This window comes from Varanus komodoensis, unplaced genomic scaffold (assembly GCF_004798865.1).
Source record: "Varanus komodoensis strain SLA01 unplaced genomic scaffold, ASM479886v1 scaffold3, whole genome shotgun sequence".
NCBI lineage: Eukaryota > Metazoa > Chordata > Lepidosauria > Squamata > Varanidae > Varanus > Varanus komodoensis.
In genome coordinates this window covers 15,726,205-15,746,964 of record NW_025335761.1, presented here as the reverse complement: position 1 = coordinate 15,746,964, position 20,760 = coordinate 15,726,205, and the positions used below count along the sequence as shown (strand labels likewise).

Here is a 20,760-nt window from a genome sequence, read left to right as displayed (position 1 = left end):
GATAACTCTGAATTCAATTAATTCTTTTAAAATAGACATATAAGCCCATTTTCTCTCACATATTTTAAAATACATTTTCATGTGCATGAATTAAGCACTTTTTCAAGGACTAACAAACTATTTTATAAAATCTGTATTTCAGGCTTAAAGGAATCAAAACTATGCATAAATTCAAATAGTGCCTGCTGCAAGAAAAAAAAAACCACATACATTATTGAAATGCTTCAGCACAACCACGCAAAAGAAATGAGGCCAATTCTTCTTGAAATGCAGCTAATTTTTTTTAATAAAAACATTTTTAAACTGCTCACAATTAAAGTGAAAAAAATCAAAAATAAGGCAGCCATCCATGGAATGATTTGGAAAAGACATTAAAATTACACTTGAATACACAGAATCAGGTATACAGCTGTGACCAGGAACACTGTGCCAGAAAGTCGCAGCTGCTTAGAAACATGACTGAAGCACAGAAAGCTGATTTCTTTTTGAAATGAATACTTTGCTTCCACATGTTGATGTTAAGGACTGTCTCTCCACAAGTCTCCTGTGGTTCATCATAAAGAACATAACACAGCACAAAACACAAGTTCAAGTTTTCCCATTCCAATACAGCTTGCTATGAAGAATGCAATCTAGTTCTCACCATGTACCTTCAGCCCTGGCTGAAGAGCTGAGCAATTTTCTGCTGTTTCAGATCATTTACAGAAATTCCAAGAAGTGCCATTTCATATCTATTGATTCTACATGCCCTTGATTTATCTACTCTGCCATTACCACTGGCACTATTAACACAGTTAGGCAAAAGATCGTCCCTTTGTTTTGTGATTAGCAATGGTAAATTCAATGGGCAAACATATTTGCCAGTGATGACTTCCACTTCCAACTCAGTCCACAACTGATGTGAATAGTTGAAGCAGAGGACTTGTTTCAGTAGTTAATGGCTTCCAGAAGTCTACCATGAGGCTTAGATTAGAAACAACTAGTAACATTATAGAAGAGTAGAACTACACTACAAAAGCCCTGATTTTGAGTGATGTTTCTTAAAACAGGACATGGTAAACTTGGGTTTGCCTTAGCTTAAAATGTCTCAAAGTTAGGATTCTCGTGGCTATAAAAGGGATTACACATCTGGTGCTCTCCCTAGAGCATGTTTCCCATAATCCAAAAATTATTTTCTCGTTGCTAGCCACTTGTGATATCAGAAGTAGAGATGAAACATCAAAACTCCCTTGTCACCACATAGAAGCAAATCAGAATGGCAGTGGTACTGTAGAGTGAATGCCAATTAATGGTGAATGCATTTGGAAATATTTCAAGCATGCAAGACTTTGCCATCCTGCCATGTCTTACCCTTTTGAGTACTTAGTGTGAAATGCATACCATATACTGATACTTATTAATCAAGTATAGAAGCACAGCAGAGACTCTCCAGTAGGGTACTGGGCACAAGGTTAGAAAGCAAGGTGCTAGACTCAATGGACAACATTTTCATAAATATGAAGTGGCTTAGGCAGCTTCTGGCCAAGAACTGCAATCAGCCACCAATCAGCCCAACAGTAGGATTCCTGAGGTGCACTCTCAAAGGCTGAAAATACTAAGAAAAACATTATTTTGAAGTATGGTTTAATCCCAACTCCCACACCATGTGCTCCTTTATCTATACACTTTCAGATAAAAGGTTTGGCTCTTATTTTGCCACCATTTCACTCCTGGTCAATTCAGGAACAGTCTTGTTGCCTTAACTACCACTGCAGGGCAAACTTGGCCTTTAATTATACCACTGCTAGCTTTCCTATAGTCATCTAGTATGGAATATGACAAGTACCCAGGCCATTTTGATTCACATACCAGGTATTTATTACCTACTATGGTTTCTCTGTGCTACATTTTGAGAGGGTATTTCTATGCTGCAGAAAAAAGCTCCACCTGATCAGTAAGAATGCTGATCTTTCCACCTCTTTCAAAGAAGGGTTTTCTTTTAGAAAAACTGTAAAGCAGGCCCACAAAATTTTCAATGCACCAATATCTGTAGCCCACCAAATATTTGGCAACACCTGTTCTTACAGTCCAAGGTAGGCACAAAAAAAGGTGTCTATCCAAGCTTTTGGTGCAACCACTTAGTAAGCTGGTGTACTACACTTGTGGACGACAAAGGTAGATTGCTGAGTGCTGGTTTCAGACCAGATCTAGAAATACCCGCAGGAAAGACATGTACATTATTCTGTACAGATTTTAACTTCAATTTTGACTACTGCACTAATACCAAATCAGCAATAGAAATAAATTGAAAAGATGCTCATAAAGAACTAAAGCCATTATTTTCTGTCAAGTAAATATAGGATATGGGCAAAGCATGGAAGAGATCCAAGTTATGTGGGCCACTGGCTTGTAAAGAAAGAGAAAGAGGGAAATACATCTGCTACATAGAGTAACCAGTGCTAGAGATACCAGTTAAAGCACTATTTATCTTGTTTGCAAACAATGACATTGTAAGTATTAACTGAAGAATTCTTATCAATGGGAATGAAGATTTAAAACTGATGTAAAAAATTGTGTGCTGAAAAGCTACATATACTTTTATAGGCTTTTGCCCAAGGTTTTTTATGTTTTCTTTCATAACAAAATGGAATTTACTAGCCAAAAGGTAGCATTTCTTACATGGAAAGAGTTCAGAGACTGGCACTACATTCCAAAGTTGTACTTATCCTCACAGCTGAATGATTTCAGAGAGAGGGATAAATGCAAACAGGCCCACAACAACTTAGAAAACTTCTAGCTTGTAATAACTGTGTATGTTAAAGTTTCTGATATTACAGAGCACGATGCTTTGGGCCCCTCACTCTTCTTGGCCATTTCTTCCTGTATTCTGCTTTAGTAGAATGAAGTAAAATGAACTGGTACAGTATTCGTTTAAGTACCTACTCCTTAGAGCTTGGAACAACTCAGCATGGTTCCCTCATTCTTCCTCATTTTATTCAAAGGGGAAAAAACATGTGCTTCCTAATGCAAGAAACCTATCACTGTTTAGCCAGCACAAATCTTGCCCAGAATTTCACCTGAAATACATGTTTTCACTGGATGCATCCTTCCAAGACAGCCCATGACATCATTACCAGATGAAAAATCTGGAAGTGAATAACAGAAGTTCCACATGTTAGAAGGCAGCATCTAATGTCAAGAGGTCAGCTGTGAATGCCAACATACAGAATACTTAGATCATGATTTCATGTTGAGCTGAAAAATTCTCCCAAATCATCTCTTTTAAGTTCCGGCTTCCCTGAGAATCTGGCAGGAAGTCATAATTAGAGTATCTTCAGAATAGGGAAGTTATGCAGGAAGTTATATCAGGCTATCAACGGTACCATTTCCTATGCTAAACGCTTTTCCAGAAGTTCGTCTTTGTATGGTACTTCCCTCCAATGCCTGAAAACAGTGGGATGGTTATCAGATAAGAAAGTCAATGATAAAATAACGGTTGACATCAGATTGCTGCTCCCGTCAGATTGCAGAGAAGATTGCTGGACTTCAGACTTTTAATGCTGGTGTCCAATGGACAAAATCAGAGGAATCAAGCAGCCCAGAACTAATGCTGCCACCTCCAGGCGGCTGAGTCCTTTGCCTCCAGTAGATTCAGATTTATGGCTGTGTCCCATTCCACCCACTTCAGGGAGAACATGCACTGTGGCAACATACAGGAAAGTTCCAGCAGAGAAAAGCATGGCAACTCCAGTTGCGTTGACTTCTGAAAGAGCTTGTTTACTGCTCTGTAAAACAAAAAGATGGCAAAAGGAAACAAAAACAAAATTCATCTTCAATTATATTTCAATTAATTATTCTACTGAAGACACAAAGCCAGCTTTGTACATGATTATTGCTTATTCCCTAAGGATTTTTGCCATTAAATGTTAAATGCTATGGAGAGTTCACATCTGCCACTGATGTGCTTAAAATGATTACTGAAGTGATTATTCACCCTGCATAAAAGAAGCAAAAATAATGTGTGTTAAAGCAGCAAACTATATATCTTTATATATAGTAGTAAATGGAAATATAGGGAATTAAATATAAATTGATATTAACAGGGAAGACATACACTTCATAATGAACTCTGAGTAATTGATACCAATAAGGGCCAAGGCATTTAAGACAATATCTAAAATGAGAATGTTGCATTAAAGCCCACTGCTCAAGATCAAGGGAATATCTGAAGGATAAAGTTGTAAGATTTAATATCAAGGATCAAGGTTTATCTGATGAATGCAAAACTCCCTTAGCTTTCTATTTACGATCAAATATGTATTTAAAGTTTTCATTTTTATGGATGGCTGAACCATAGTGGGAGTTGTAAGGCTTTTTCCTAGGATAATTTAAATAGAAGATTGGGGCATGCTAAGAGTTACAAGCTTTTTTATGTCTAAACTTACCAAGGATTGCACATTCAGGTTTTAAATGTTGCTGTAATATATTTTCCAAGAAAATACATTTGTATTAATAAATTGATTCAAGATTTCCTGTACCAAAATAGTGTAAAACCTGGGTAACCCAACTGATCATAACTGTACCCTTGGTTTAAAGGGGCTTTTAATTGCTAGAGCAGGTATGGAGAACTTCTGCTCAGTGGGACAGATATGGCTCCCCAGCTGGCCTGCCAATTGCTTCTCCGAGCGCTGTTACAGGGAAAGGAGTATTTCTCACGATACCTTCAACCAATTCCTAATCAGAAATAAGCTTTTCACAGTAGAGGCTGGGGTTGCCTGGGAAGGAGCTTGCTGAGTGATTCAGTTATGCTTACTTCTGATTTTTTTTCCTGAAAGGCCATGTCCAATCTGAATGGACTTACAAAAATCTTGCACTGAGCAAGTTCATGATTAGTAGCCACATCCAGTCTGCCTTTGGTCCCTCCTGTACACTCCCCTCAAACTTTTCCCATATTTTAATTTGGTCCTGAGAATCCTAGGATTCTCCATTCTTGTGCTACAGGGAATTAACAGGTAGCCAAATGTCACCAGAGACCTAAACTTTTAAGCAGATAGTTCTAAGTAAAATCATTACACTTTAATTTTTCAGAGATTTTAATCTTTTTTGCACATGCACTTGCTTAATTTTATTTATTGTTCCTTGTTTTTGGTTCTCTGCATTCATAGCTGCTTTTAGTTTGTTGTTAATATGTTTACTAATAGGCATTTTTAATGTTTTTTCTATTTTGTAGGCCACCCTGAGCAACTCTTTTTTGGAGGCAAAATTGGATTCTAAATTCCTTAAATAAATGCACCAATGCAAACCTAACATGCTTACAGATGTTTCATGTAATATTTGTAATTATTTGAATAAAATTAGGACAAGGGCCAACTAATTAATATTTAGTAGATGTTACAATAATACCCAATTGTTAAGTCATAATTTGGGGCAGTTAGATCTGAAAAGAGGATTACCTGGCTTAGTCCTAAGTAAGTCACCATTGATAAAACAGGTGCTGCTAGTGCAAAAACCAGCAAGTGCTTCCGGATACGATTCCGTTCAAGACCGGCGTGCATAAGAAAAGAGACAAGGCCAAAAGCAGCTGGTGCCTATAAAAGAAAAACAACTACAGATATTTTGTTGAACTGCAGTACATGTTGCAATCACAAGTTCTGTTCAATGAAACAAAATGTTTATCTTGCCCAAAAGCTACTTGCTAATATACCCTACTTAAGTTTTTTCTCTCTTTATGGTAATACTGAGGGACAGGTATATGTGCAGTACAGTGTTGCCTTAAATTATACACGCAACTCTGTAAGCTACTGGCATATCACAGCCCATGCATCTACATAATCACCTCAACTGCAGAGTTAACTAGAATGTAAAAGGCTAAAACTCACTCCAAATTCATTTTCGTTCCTATTAACTTCCAGAAGACCATCAAGACCACATTTTTACTGCACTTCTTATCACAACCAATATTTTGATTTTTAAAAAGTCAGGATAAGGCATTCTGAACAAAAGTTACTGATAATAGGATGTGACCTTCCCCACTCCCCCCATCTCTCATTCGTTCTTTTTCTATGGAAACCACTCTCATTTCCCCTATAAATCAAAGGCACAAAGGAAGGATCTGCTTGTGATTAAACTGGATGGAAAAAGTCAGTCCTGCTCTGATGGAAAGTTTGGAGTGAGGTAGGGTATCAACAGTACTGTAAAACTGGAAGGACTGGGGAAAGGGAAAAGTTGGCTTGCTTTAACGTATTTATATATTTCAGCATGCCTGTTTCTCAGAAATCCATCACTACTTTAGTTTTCCCCCTTTCATTTAACATATCGACAGCAGAGTCCACCTCCTAAAATTAAAGCATGTTTACTGACAACATAGCAGGCAACCATATTCTGAGCTTTCACACCGTCAGACTTAGTTCAGCATTTTGTTTCAGCAGTGATCAGCTCTTGAGCTTCCCAGCACCTGACTGGCAAAGATGCACTGAATCTGAAGATGGCAGTCCTATTTAGCTAACACTGCTAACAGTAGATAATGGACATGCTCTAGAAACATGCTGAATCCCTCGTTTTAAAAATCCAAAGGACAAGGACAAAAGTCAGCGTTACCAACACTTGTGGTTATTTATTCCACAAGCTAGTTGTCAGTGTGCAAATGCACTTCTGTCCTTAACATACCAGACAGCTGCACAGAGTAACCAGTGCACACAGGAAAAAAATGTGCACACAGAAGTGTGTTTGTCCATCCATGGGGGGGGGGGGTTGGCTTAGATCCAGCATTTCACCCAGCCAGTGATGATTCTCCCCTCATTCAAAGCCTGCAGTGCCATCTTCCACACTGTTCCAGAAGGTCCCCTAACCCTCCAAAGCAGACCTTTTGGAAATGTATAAAGTCCCGCTGCAGGAGAGAACCAGTGAAAATTGCCCTCCCCACATTCTCCAAGGATGAACACTATCCTGAGTCAGAACCCTTCCATGGTGGAAGAAGCCTTTCTGCCCACAGATCCAAACTACAGATCTATGAAACTCTTTATCATTTATTACTTTTCATTTCAACATATATCAACAAGCAGGATGCTGCAACCAGATTTTGTGTGCATGTGCACACACACATGCAGAATGACTGAGGAGGGTGAATTAAGCTGCATGTTAGGCTGATGAGTTTAAATACACAAACTGAAGGATGCTCAGGGACCTCCTGTTTGCAAATGAATGGCACCTAAATGGGCTGCATATACATTGGCAATCTTGCCCAACCTACAGATTAGTAATAAAATAAACAATTCCTCATTTCCCATCAGTTTCATCTGCCACAAAAGCTAAAACATGAAAACTAGAGTATAACTTTGTAAATTACAATGCAGAATTTCCACACCTGGCTTTCCTTACAGCAACTTCACCAGAATATGGAGGATATGACCCAATCATTCTTGTTCTTTGGCCACATTACTGGTAGCAGCCTAGAAACAGCTATCATGTCCCCTGCACGTTACAAATGTGATCTATCAATTTCTGGCAAGAATGTATTATATACAGGATATATAATATCCTATGTCTGCAACCAGAGGAAGACAGAAGGTAACTCTCCACCCCTGGCCTATACAATTGTGTCAGAGAGAGCACATTTTGCATGGTTTTTGCCTGCACGTGTTAATTAAAGTGAGGAGTTAATTTGTGGGCAGCAGAAAACTGCTAAATGCTAGATGCTTATATGTATAGTAGGATGCAGTATCTTATCCTATACAGATTAAAGAGAAATGAAGAATGTTTCAAGAAAATACACAGATTTCCTGAGTCACACTGTTCTTAAATTACAATTTCTACCACTAATTCAAATCCATGATTTCCAATAGTGAACACCATCCACAGATAAAAGCTTACCTTATGTAACATAATTGCAACAAAGACTATTAGTTGAACACTGGTCTGAGATGTGGAAGCCGCTGCACCCAAGGCAACACCATCAGCTTAATTGGACAGTTGGGGGGAGAAATACACACATGAGGACAGCTATTGATCAAAAGAGCCAATTTACACAAGTAGCAAGTCTTTCATGTAAAATGCAGTCATCACTCTGATCACATCTTAATCTGCTTTCTCATCCTGATGATTGATTCAGTTCTGATAAGAATGATTTTGAAAGCAAACTCCATGGCAACCGTTTCTAATCATGAATGGACCTCGGTCTTCTGAGTGTTAACACACACAATTCTGCTTCCTCTTTTATGCTCTGAGAAGACCAGTGCTGTGAAGCACTTAAGAACTGTTTCTAGTTTCTTCCCTTAAACTGCCTGTTAGAAATCCCCTATATTCAGTTAAGCATATTTCAGACAAACAAGGTGAAAATGTCAAGATTATTATAATCAAGGCTCACTTTGCCTTCCAAAAACTGTAGAAAGAAAAGGGCATAAGTGTATGCGAGCACTGGAAATTAGGTTTCTTAGGCCCGGACAGAATGAGCATTTTAAACAATCTGTGACTATATATAGTATATATATCATTTAGTAGCCAAAGGGTTTACTGTGAATAAGAGTGCAAAAAATGCTTTTAGCCTTCCATTCAAAGAACTATTCTGGCAATTGCCTCACACCCCAAATTAAAAATAAATGCATAACATTTTGCTTCTGTGGAAGTTTCATGCATGGACTGGAGCTCCTCAAGCATTGAACTGAATATAATTGTTAAAATACATGTCCCTAAGATTTGTCTCTTATCACTTATCCAACACAAAAGGGTGTTCAGTAAGCTTGAAGAAAGTTATGGCAAACATGATAAAAAAGATCTTTCCCTTATCTGTAATGCTAATTACTGGTTCATGTCATGCCTAGCAAGCATGAGTCTAACCCAGAGAACATGACAAAAAAGGCCTTTAGTCTTACTTTTTTAAAAAAATGGACCAAAACCAATAACCCACCTGCAGCATGGACAACTAGTCCCAGTGTGGTAGTAATTTTGGAATTGCTCGACCTTGCCGCTTCTGGGTCTGAAATAATTAAGAAATCTTAACCAAATAAGATATAAACAAGTATGTAGAGAACCCTAAAAGAGAAATATTACAGGAATTAACACCCACATCAATCAGTAAAACCAAGCTATCACACATTAATGGGTCACCGGTTCTTTCACATTTCAGATTGTCATAAGAACTGGGGAGGTGGAATATTCCACAGAGCTGTCTCCTTTTGAAGCACTCTCTTTATTTTTATTTCTATACCATCCAATAGACAAAGTCTGTCTGGGGGATTAACAGAGTTAACCATGTCTCATTTTTCTGTTGCTTCATTCACTGTTTCACAGCATCTCTATCTCAGTAAATATCAGTAGTGGCATTTTCAATTATCACTACATCTTCATGAATTAAAACTGGATTTATCTGGGGAAAAACTGGACTGTCATACTGGGTTTGATAGTAACAATCTAGTCTGTTTTAGTTACTCCATTTAAAAAATTCTCCCAATTGCAAAGACAGTATTTTAATGTTTAAAGCTATTGACAATTTTTTAAAAAATCTCTGCAGCTAAAATTTTTCCTGTATGCATTTTAATTTATTTCACTGGTAACATGAAAATTTTTGAGCAAACATTTTATTGCAAAGTCTTAATAATGTAATTAACCAGCAACAGCAGTTAATTCTTAATTAAAACAGGTGATAAGAATGAGCATACTTGAATATTTCAAGACATTTTCACTATTTAAGATAGGATCAGGGTTGACTTACCATCTGTAGGATGGACATGAGAACTGCCAATCTGATCTACCAGAAGCATAAACACAAAGCCAAGAACGAGGGAAACGCCAATGTAAGCATGTAATCTTGAATGATCATGGTTGTGGACATGGTCATGCACATCTGGTACATCTGCTACTTTCTTAGATTCAACCATCTTTTCAGTTTCACTGGCTGGGTGATGCTTTGCTAAAGGAAACGATGCAAGACAGTTTGGAATTTCACAGAAGCCTCAGGCACTGCATTTCCAACATATTTTAACTGTCAACATTGTTAGACAATCTTTGCTTTCCAAGGCATTTTTACACTATTAAAGAGGTACACCAGGATAATTTTAAATGCAAATATGCTAACTAAATTAAATAATCTTCTTCCACATGTTTTTGTCAAAGAGGGAAAAATTAAATATTAGCTGCCATGTACATAGCTGTTGCTTCTAAGTACTGAAAATTAGCATATGTGAAAATTGCCCTTTTCAATCTTCAACTTTTGTAGACTGTCAGAAAAAAGATTTAAAATAGATTAGTAATTTGATTAAATCAGCAATTATAAGTATAAAAGTCTCATTTAATGCATGTAAATGTTTTCTTTAAACTCAGTCATTTTAGTAAAAGCAAAAGCTTACCAATAGGTAGAATAAGCCAATGAATGTACACATGCCTGCACTCTGGCAATTTTTAAATTCTAGAGACCAGCAACAAGCATCTTAAGGGAAGTGAATAATACATCTCCACTGATTTATGGGCACATGCCAAGCTCCCCTCTTTTATAGACTTTCTATCCCTGGCAACATCTATTTAAACTTCTGTTTTTCAGTGCTTAACCAACCAGATATGGGGGAAAGGGGGTCCTCTGTTTTTAATGGGGATTAAAAACATTCTTCAACATGTTCAGGTATTTTCCAGGTACAACATTTTGTATCAGATGCCATGCATTGCTCTTTGATTGACCATCAAGAAAAGCAATCCTCTCTCAGTTAATCTACATCTATGTCATCAATTAATCCAAACAATTAGAATGACCCAATTAAATATAATTGTTAAAACATTATCTAAAAATTACCACTTTCAGGAGAGTGCCGTTTTTCCCACAAAGTATGCAGGATATGCAGAATTATCCAAGAACCTAAAAGCAGCAGCATTGCCTCAGTCCACCCATTTTCTATCACTGTTGCTATAGCATGGGTAAAGAAAGATTACCCTAGTGATATCAGAGCACTCTTTCCACTTTAAAAAGAGCATTGCAGAGAATACCCAATTTCCCTCTAGCAGCTGTCTTACAGGTGGTCACTGAAATAGCTACATGGTGCTCTTTACATACCAAGCAAAGTGGCATTAATACTCTGCATGGAACATGTACCATCAACTGCCTCCCCACTTCTCTGAGGTATGTCTTTTTTCCCAGCTGACAAAAGGCATTAGGAAAAATGAAAAAAGAGACAGCAACAGGGAGGGGACAGGCTGAATGTGTAACAAAGAGAGAAGTAAGTATAGGACCTCAAAATTCAAGATTTATGTATTTATTTTCCAACAACTGTAAACTACAGAATTCATCTGCACTATACCACAATCAAAAAGCCTACTGGTTTAAGACCAGAGTCAGTACTGCATAATGACTCAAGCTCCACCGAGCCAGGAAACTGGAAGCCAAAATGGGTGTCTTAACAGAAATGCCCCCTGAAGAATGCGATACTGCATTCTGTACAATATCACATTATGCTTGCTTACAACTTCCATACACCCATACTTTTTCTGGGTCTTTCAGGCCCAAATCCAGATGGGGAGGATGGAGTTCCTGGGGCCAGCAAAAATGTGCCAAGTTGTCCTTTTCCTGTGTTGCCTTATGAAGCATGTAAGCCATATTGTTCTGCTAGAGGAATCCTCCTGTAAGTTGATTCACTCCTGCAAGCAAGCACAATTGTGATACTGCACAACAGCATTACTACTTATCAGACACATCTAAGATACCAGTCCAAGCTTCCAATTTCCAGTTTTGCAGCACTTGCTTCAACAGCAGTAATCTGACAACTGAATCCCCCTAATTTTTAAAAAGGAAAGCCATTACAGCATTCAGGCAGGTGGGTGGGTGGGTGATGAAACAAAACACATTAACAAATCATTAACTGAGTCTGCTTACAAATGAGGTTAAGTACTGGCATGTTTTCAAAGGCTAACTTCTTAGTAAGCCTGCACAGGATTCTAACATGCCACCTCTTTCATATCCCTTCCTCAGTAGCGATCTATTAATCACTGAGAGCAACATCCTTACCCTTATCCCATTTGACAGTTTCCCACTACCTCTCTCCTACCTCTCTCCAGCTGTCAGAGTGCTGACAGGGACGTTGGAATTTCCCTCAGAATAGTAGAATACTGGCACCATTCTAGCTTCAGAGTGAAAGTGAGCACACCTGACAAATTTTTGCCAGCACTCACTACTACCAGATTTTATGTAACAGAAAAGCTTTAATAACTTTTGATTCACTACTCAGAACTTCAACAAACCAATGAAAGGAAATGCCCCTGACAAATCTGAATAAATCAGTAGGTTTCACTAGAATTTGAAAGAAATGGGTGATATGCCAAGATACACTTGGAATAAAAAGTACAAATGACTCAGCACTTAACTTGTACATGTGGCAATTTTCATCAGGTTGCTTAAAGTGGTGGAACATTTTTGTTTTTTTTGGAGACTCTAAGTCAAGGGGTATTTGCCTGTTCCTTCAATTAGTAGATGTGGCTTTAAAAAAGTCCTGATCTGTCTGGATATTGAATAAGTAATGCACAATACTTTATCCAAAGCAATTCAAGCCATTGCATCAAACATTAAAAAACAACCAACGTACCACCAAAAATAGTCATAGAACAAATGATCTGGTTATACCAATCATTCCCCAAATTGGTGACCTTCAAATTTTTTTTGTTACAGCTCCCATTAATCCTGACCTCTGGTGATGCTGTTTAGGACTGAAAGAAGTTGTAGTCCAAAATATCTGGATAACACCAGGTTGGGAAAGCCAAGCTATTCCTACTGATGTTTCTATGCTTTTCATTCATGTAGTCTTGATATGTATTCCATCTACCCACATTCAGTCACAAATATCTATGTCCCTAGCACAGAATCTTGTGCTGAAAGTGGAAATACAAGTCATGCCAACCATTAATTTCCTCACATAAAACAAAAGACATGAAACTATTAAGACACAACCAAAACACTTTTGTTTAAACTTCAACTACTGGAATGTCAGTATAGCATACCTATCAGGATAATCTACTTGGCACAACTAGTATCCCAAGCCACAGATCCTGCAATACTGTAAACACATGACAAGGTGGAAGAACTCACCAACTACTCACCGAAAGATGACAACTGCTCAATTATTCAGTAGGTTAAAAGTAACACAGTCGTCTTGGTTAAGTATGGCTGCTAATGTTTAAACAGATTCTCATTCTACCACTGACTTAACAGCAATACAGCTAAACATAGCCACAAAGTCATCCTACTGTTACCTAAAGTAAGATGCCAGAACATATTCTACTCAAAGGAACAGATATATTTCAACAGCTAGGTAAAATGTTAGCTACAACTGCCTAAGGAACACAGGCATGGAGTGTGCTTTGTGTAAACTTGCTGTTGTTACTTGCCATCAAGTCATCTCCAACCTATGACTAAATGCCCCCCAAAGTCCTGTCCTTCACAACCTTCACCATTTGTATATTTGCTTCATGTAAATACTTCTCCAAAATAGAAAGGCAAACAGATGTATATACTGTGCTTTTAAACATTTGAGACTTCCATCCCTCAAATTGTATCCTATGGAAATTTACATTCTAAAATCAGTATATTCTGCAAATAAACATATTTGCTTCTAATATATTTTGCTTATGATAGTCAAAGAGGTAAGCATGTTCTAATTCCTCCCCTGCAATTCTGAATCATTTGAGGTTTTCCCAAGATAATTTCAGTGTAATCCTAATATCTAAAGTGTAAGCAAAATAAAGAAACCAAATCTTCCTGGATGCTGAGTTCTGCCCAACATTGCATTCTGCACTTGCATAGTAGAATCATACAGTAACAGTATATAATCTGTGTGGGGTCACTGCACAGAATTCCCTTAACATCCGTAACAGTGGTGATTGTTCTGGTGCTAAATATATGGGTCAAGTTTCAACATGCTGCTTAGGCTCCTTCAAGGGCCTTGAGACAGAATGGTATGCCAGTCTTAAAGCAGATTCAAATCTGAACTCAGCATTGAAGGTCACTTGGTGAACTTGGGCCAGCCAGTGACAGTTTAAACATGCCACAGTGATTTAAGTCAGGCACATGTTGCATAATTACTTGCCTGAGCACCGCTTGTTGCATCATCCAAACCTGAGCAGCATGGCTTGTTTGAGGGGTAAACAACTTGCAAATAACCCAACAGCAGCCATGAATTATATAATTTAGATGGTAGCTAGTAGGATAAAATTGGAAACATCTTGAAGGAAGACTGGAATAATCTAAGACAGGAATCCTGTGTTCCCTGGGTAAATGTCCCAAGAACCACAGAACAGCTTGGAATTGTATGTGTTATCTTTCAATCCTCACATTGCATTACAAATTACTTTTGAAAGCTCCTTCTCATTTTAAAAGCAGACTACCATGTGGAAAGGGAAGCTGAAGAAGAGCACGTCAAATCCCCCTTAGATTTACCCAAGCAGTTTCATGGTTCTTTATACTTTGGACATGGTCTTTAAGCCATCAGAGCATTTTAACTAAGTGAAAATATAAAACTTCAAAACTGTCTTACAACTGCTGAAATTCAAAGATCCTGTGGTCTGTAATAAAACTTACAAAGAATCTCTTTCATTAAGGTTTCAGCAAAAGGTCAGCTTTAATTATTTGCAATGCTTTGCACTCTAACAATAATGCCATTTTCTTACCTTCCAAAATTTCTTCATAAAGTGCATGAACTCCTTCAGGCACAATGACAGCCAACGCAGTTCCACAAAGAAGCCCAGCACCAAGAACTGTGACTAGCTTCAACCTTTCCTGCAAGTAAAACTCAGAATAATTAATATTTCATAGGGATCAACACTTGGAGATAAATATCGTTTGCTCAAATCTAAATAAGCCAATAGTAAATGAAGTCAGAATTCTTAACTAGTCATTGAGGCAATCTTTTGAAGCTAAGAGAGGAGAGAAGCTACCAAAGCTACTCTAAATGTTTTGGTCACCTACTTGCAAAACAGCCAGCCACAACCTTTACTGTCAGAACTGGCACGGAATTCTGGTGCTTAGTGGTGGCTAGTCAAGGTGCTCCAGATTCTTCACTGGTCTACCACCAAAACAGCTAACCCGGTTCCCTGGGCTGGAACTGCAGAGGGGGTCATAGTGGTTTCCTTTCATTGCACTTGAGCCCTCTGAAGCTCAGAAAAATTATAGGGACAATTCCTGGCTATCACCAGAATGAAGCTAGAGAAGATTGACATGGTGAGGATGGCAAGAGAAGACCCAAAGATAGAAAGAAGAAATCCAGATCCTTCTTCACAAAAATAAAACAATCTGAAGGAATTAATATTTAAATGTGTTTGAACTGGAGTTAACTTGGTTAACTATGCATTGGTTATAGCTTCTGAAAAACCCAGCAGTCCTGCTTTAGATATCATTTTCCACAATGTACAAGGAACGGATCATGAATCACTGAGTAAAAGCAGAAGCAGCAGGCATTCTGCAGGCAGTGCTTGTGTTCTCAGCTGTTCATGAATAACCACTCGTTAAACTGATGGGTTGCTGGTACATGAAACCAGATCTACGTAAAATAGAACTATGGGGAAAAATCTGACCCCAGATAAAGTAGTACAATTGTAATTCCTGGTTTGTGTTTATCATGTCAGACTTGACTCTGACATGAGCAATCCTACCCTGTATGGGTAACCAGGGTGTATCCTGGATCATTGCCCTAACTCACACATACACAAGTGCTGCTGCCAGCCAGTTCTATGCAGACATAGAGTGCACAGCACTAGCCTTTTGTTAAGAGATTTCATATGCTTTTATATGTACAGAATTGGTATTTATTTAATTTCTACCCTGCCCACTAGCCAGGATGACTCTCGGGGCAGCTTACAGAGAAGCCAAACACATCAGTCTCTTTACTCTAGGCAGATACATGTGGGCTATACAGCCACATTTTTATTATACAGTGGTACCTTGGCTCACGAACCTAATCCATTCCAGGACTCTGGTCGTGACCCAAATTGGTCATGATGCAGTCAAATTTCCCAATAAGGTTCAATGTAAATAAGGTTAATCCGTTCTGGGTTTTTTTTTAATCACAAAAATTTGAAACAAAGTAACAAAGAACAAAGTAACAGTAGAGAACACTAACCTAGGTGGGGGGAAGGTTATTGTTTGGAGGGAGAGTCCAAACCATAATCATGCGATAGTGATAGTGTGTGTGTGTGTGGGGGGGGAACGGGACAGGTGTGATCGCGGGTGCGCTCATGCAGGGGAGACAGGTGCGATCGTGCTGGGGGTGGGGGGAAGACAGGCGCAATCATGGTCGTCACCCAATGCTGAGTTAGTGAACTGAGGTAATTTTTCGCTGAGATTTCTGTTTGCGACCCGATTTGGTTGTGAACTGAGGCGTTCATGAGCTGAGGTACCACTGTACTCCTAAATATTACAGGCAGAGCCACCCTAACCCCAGCAGCCAAGGTGAACTGCATGTGGTCCAAGCAACCTTGGTGTGACTAAAGTAAAGTTCCATAGGTATTAAAGTATTGCTTGCAGTACAAAGGGAATTTCTGCGGGTGGGAAAGGCTGCCTTGGAGAAAAGCAAGCCCTTTGACCTAGGACTGGGCCCCTCTATGACAGTCTGAAGCTGGCAGAAATCCCCATTAGAACCAAGGGATGAATGATTAAAAAGGGTTGTGTGTACATTCAATGAACCCTGCCCTGACACCAATGGCCCTGGCTCTAGTAAGCCAGCAGGCTGGGAAAGTGGTAGTAGATCTACCAGTTCACAAACAGAACTGTTAAATTAACTGAAAATGTTGCAGTTAATGGAGCAATATGTTGCAATTGTTATTGCAAACAGCTGGCACATATGCTTATTCACAGAATGCAGGAATCCATAACTTAAATCTGTTTATTTTGGTGATTTAAGTCACCTTGATTTAAACCCATTCTGAGTGCACACCATCTGTTGCTGAGAAACCTGTTCATGACATCAGGGCTTTTTTTGTCATAGAACGCACCGGAACGGTGTTCCGGCACCTTTTTTTGACAGATTTTTCTATGTGATTGTGAATCAAGTAGCAGGTTGGCAGCAAAAAGCATTAAAATAGTGCCTACGGGCTGCATGTGTGTCGGCGCTGCTTGGGAGGGCGCTCTTCGGCTCGGGATGCTGCTCAGCTTGGGATCGGTCGTGTGGTTGCGCGCTCAGTGCTTACTGCCAGCAGTAACCATTATGTTTATGTGTGTGTAGAGTGACTGACCCCAAAAGGTGAGTTCCGGCACCCCCTTTTTTTTTTTTTTTTTTTACAAAAAAAGCACTGCATGACATAATTGCATGTTGGGAACTGGAAGATTCACTAAATATTTCTCAATTCCTGTAGCAGTTTCTGCTTTGAAAAAATATCCTAAACCTCTTAGACAAAGAAAACATGGATTTCCTCTAAGCTGACAGCTCAATGAAACAGAACAAGCTAGCCTTTTAACCCAGCCAGTCACTCAGAAAAAATCAAGTCATCCAGGTGAACTATTTGTCAACCTTTATAGCATATGGGTACATGCAGAATTTTGAGAAGTTTTTGTGAGCTTGCAAAATATTTGTATAAAGTTTAACTATATACCACAAAATGTATAGAACTAAAGGTTGCCTACTGAAACTATTTGCTCTAAACCAGTACTAAAAATATCAGGATATTTTAAAAAGAATCTTCACATTCACATAAAGTACTTTATACTTACCAGGGAAATCTCATTTCAGCTGCAATCCTATACATACTTACCTGGGAATGAGTGCCATTGAATTCATTAGGATTTACTACTGGGTATACATGTATAGAGTTGCACTCTCACGGTGTGATCTAATGTCCTCTGCACTTGATGCACAGAAGCATGGACAGATTCATGGAGGCGGCAGCTATCAGTGGCTACTAGTCTTGCTGGCTATGTGGTAGCTCCTTTACCAGAGGTGGCATGCCTGCATAGACCAGCTGCTGAGGAGCTTGGATGGGTGCAGGTCTTGTACTTATCCCATTCGAACAATCCTGTGGGCAGCTGGTTTGCCACCATGTGGACTAAATGGTATGATCCAGCATGGCATTTCTTATGTTCTTAAGCCTCCAAACACAAAGGCTTAGGTGCATCCAGTGTAGAAAGGGCACAGCACCTGTCCTTTCTACTGCAGCACACCTCACAATTGCATTCATCTTGATGGCTCTGCCCCTCATTAGAAGCGAGGGGAAGGAAAGGAGGCTGGGGTGCCTTTTGGAGGGGTACCCCAGCTTCTCCCCGGCACACCCCTTTAGCCCTCTGAGACCAACCTATGACCTTTTCAGTGGCAGGTGATGCATTTCTTTATGTACCAGCTGTGAGGACTGTGCGTTCAGAATCCCAGTTCTGTGGTTGGAGGATGCCAGAACTAAGCCTCCAGATAAAGCTATAGCCTTCTGGACAATGAGGAGACCACAGGATTGGGCCCTTCATAAAATGATATTTAGCACACATGCTTCCTGTATTTAAATATGCTAACTCTGTGGAGATATGTACATTAACTGATCATTTCCTCTTCCAGATGTAGGATTTAAATACATAAGATGGGCATCAATATACGAAGTCACCTGTTTTTATTTTGCATTTATTATTCAGTATATCTTAAAACTATTTCCTCCTTCAAATCTGAAAGCTATATTTTATTTATCAAATACTTATTGCTGCATATACTGCATTGGGAATTTAACAATTTGAAAATATAAATAAATCAAAGTAATTGAATTAATAAGAGACAGGTTTGCAATGAATTCTGGGTAACTCCCATTAAAAATATTGATCAAGCTGGCTCGGACGATACTGAAAATGTTAAGCTGAAATCCCACTGCTTGGGGCAAAAAGTTGTTTGAGTAGCCCTCACCTGTTTTATTCCAACTAAAAGTGCTTAACATTTTTGTTTAACAATTAATGAATAATATTTATCATTAAGATATATATGCCTCCAAAAGCTTGAATACAAATGTCTAGAAAACTTTGGGTGTTTAAACTTCATTAGAAACCTGTGTACCAAATCAGCTGAATAGCCTATTAAATATTGAACAAAGAACTTAGTACTTACGGTGATATATCTCCTTTTTTAGGACTAGTAGTATGACAATAAAAGTTTGTATGTGATTTTATGCAAATTACATTTTGATGTGATGATACAGGACTAATAAATACTTTAAAAATAAAAAAGATTTTTCCTTTACTCATTCTTGTCAGTACAAAACAAACTGAGTTCACCTAAAACAAGTTTTCAAGTATAATATGATTAAATTGTATTATTGGTTATGAGTAGCTGACAGCCTAAATACTGGAACTACAGTTCCAGTGTATTTGCTGAAAATAGTAAAAGCCAAATTTGTAACAATATTCCTTGTTCAAATTACCAGTTTAGAGCATAATGTAATGATTACCTGGTATGAAAAGTAAAACCAACAGTTTTAGAATAAAGACCACTAATTTTCAGAGGTTTGGAGCAGGCAAAACATTTCTTGGATGTGTTTCAACAAACTTTAAAACTACTACTTCACTAACATTCGATGCCACAAAAACTGGACCTGACAGAGATTTATGAAGTTTGCAGTTGAATATGACTGACAATATGGCAGAAGGAGCACACAAACTCAAACCACCCATATTTGTTTTTAAGTAATTCTTAATGTTTCCGTTTCTTGAACTGCATTGAAATTCTGATACTAAGAGCTGAGAACTGAGATGTGGAGTTTATTTCTAATAAGTCTTGATTTAGTGTCCCCCCCGTCCTTATCCAAATGTTCTTGGCATTCATCAGGTAACATGCCCTCTTCAAAATCTCTTTATTGCCTCACTCCCACTCGCCCCCAACAAGCTTTGTGCAGCTTTTTAACTTCTATACATCTACGTTTAGAAAAGCGGACGTCTTCTTACCTCGGAAAAGTTTACGGCTAAAGGGATGATTCCTGCCACATAGCAGCCAACCAGCATGGCTAGAGAGAGCAGACTGATCGACAAGAAGTCATCCATGGCCGACTTCTGCTTCGTGTTAACTGGGGCGCCCCACTTCACAGGGAATTCGCCTTCACGGCTCCAAAGAGGCAGAAAACGTCATGGGCCAAGGGGGGCTGCGTAAAGCAGCAGGTGGGCAGGCGACACCTCCTCTCCACAGCCAGAGGCCGTCCCGCCGCCTCAGTACTACCCACAGCACCTCGGATTCACTTTTTTGGCTGCCAAGAAACTCTGAATCTCAGGAGACACCACAAAGGGTGCCGTCCCCTGCAGGCACTCGTCTAGAGGAAAGCCTCAAGAGGCCCGAACCCGGCCCACACAGGAATGAGGAACAAACGGACCGCCTCGTCTTTCCGCCGCTTCACAACCCAGCCCCGAGTAACTCCCCTCGCCCGCCACTTCTGTAGCGTAGAAGAAGAGCGAGGAAAGACAGGAGAACTAAGCCCTCATCACCCAACTGCTTAGGCAGGCACTGATTATGGTTACACGACGCGGGAAGAGAACGGTCTATTTTCCCGTGCATCGCGCCATCCTCATAAGCCCGGCCCCAGCTGTGGCCGTGAAAGCCAAGTGGCAACTCTTCCCTCACTTCCTGTTCCCTCACTCAACTTCCGGGACACCTGGCCGATGAAACGAACTCTTGCTTCACGCGTTCCTTTCTTTCCCGCCCAATTGTAAGATGGCAGACAGCGAGAGACGAGCGAAGTAATGTCCCTGAGGCTATGGGTTCTTGCCGTGAAGAGGAGCGGGGTCGTTTCTCGTTATTACAGAATGAAGGAGCCCTCACCAAAGATGGCCGCTACCGCGCAAGTCTCTGAGTTATCACGGCCTTTCCGTCT

The 20,760-nt window shown here is 39.3% G+C and overlaps 1 protein-coding gene across 1 annotated transcript; it reads right to left on the bottom strand.

Moving 5' to 3' along the window:
• Positions 1-282: 282 nt before the first annotated feature.
• On the bottom strand, positions 283-20,741 carry SLC39A9 (solute carrier family 39 member 9). Its single transcript, XM_044436307.1, has 7 exons — positions 19,844-20,741; positions 14,614-14,722; positions 9,686-9,883; positions 8,882-8,950; positions 7,849-7,934; positions 5,433-5,567; positions 283-3,764 (listed from the first exon to the last, which is right to left on the bottom strand). Exons 1-7 carry the CDS (start codon positions 19,937-19,939, stop codon positions 3,534-3,536), a joined length of 924 nt encoding a protein of 307 aa, XP_044292242.1. The 5' UTR covers positions 19,940-20,741; the 3' UTR covers positions 283-3,533.
• Between the last annotated feature and the right edge of the window lie 19 nt (positions 20,742-20,760).

Excerpts from the sequence above, each read along its gene's own strand:
- SLC39A9 (XM_044436307.1), bottom strand. The coding sequence starts at position 19,939 with ATGGATGACTTCTTGTCGATCAGTCTGCTCTCTCTAGCCATGCTGGTT. Across the intron at positions 14,723-19,843 it reads TAGCCGTAAACTTTTCCGAG|GAAAGGTTGAAGCTAGTCAC; the intron begins GTAAGAAGACGT and ends TTTTACTTGCAG. Across the intron at positions 3,765-5,432 it reads CTTACTTAGGACTAAGCCAG|AGCAGTAAACAAGCTCTTTC; the intron begins GTAATCCTCTTT and ends TTTGTTTTACAG.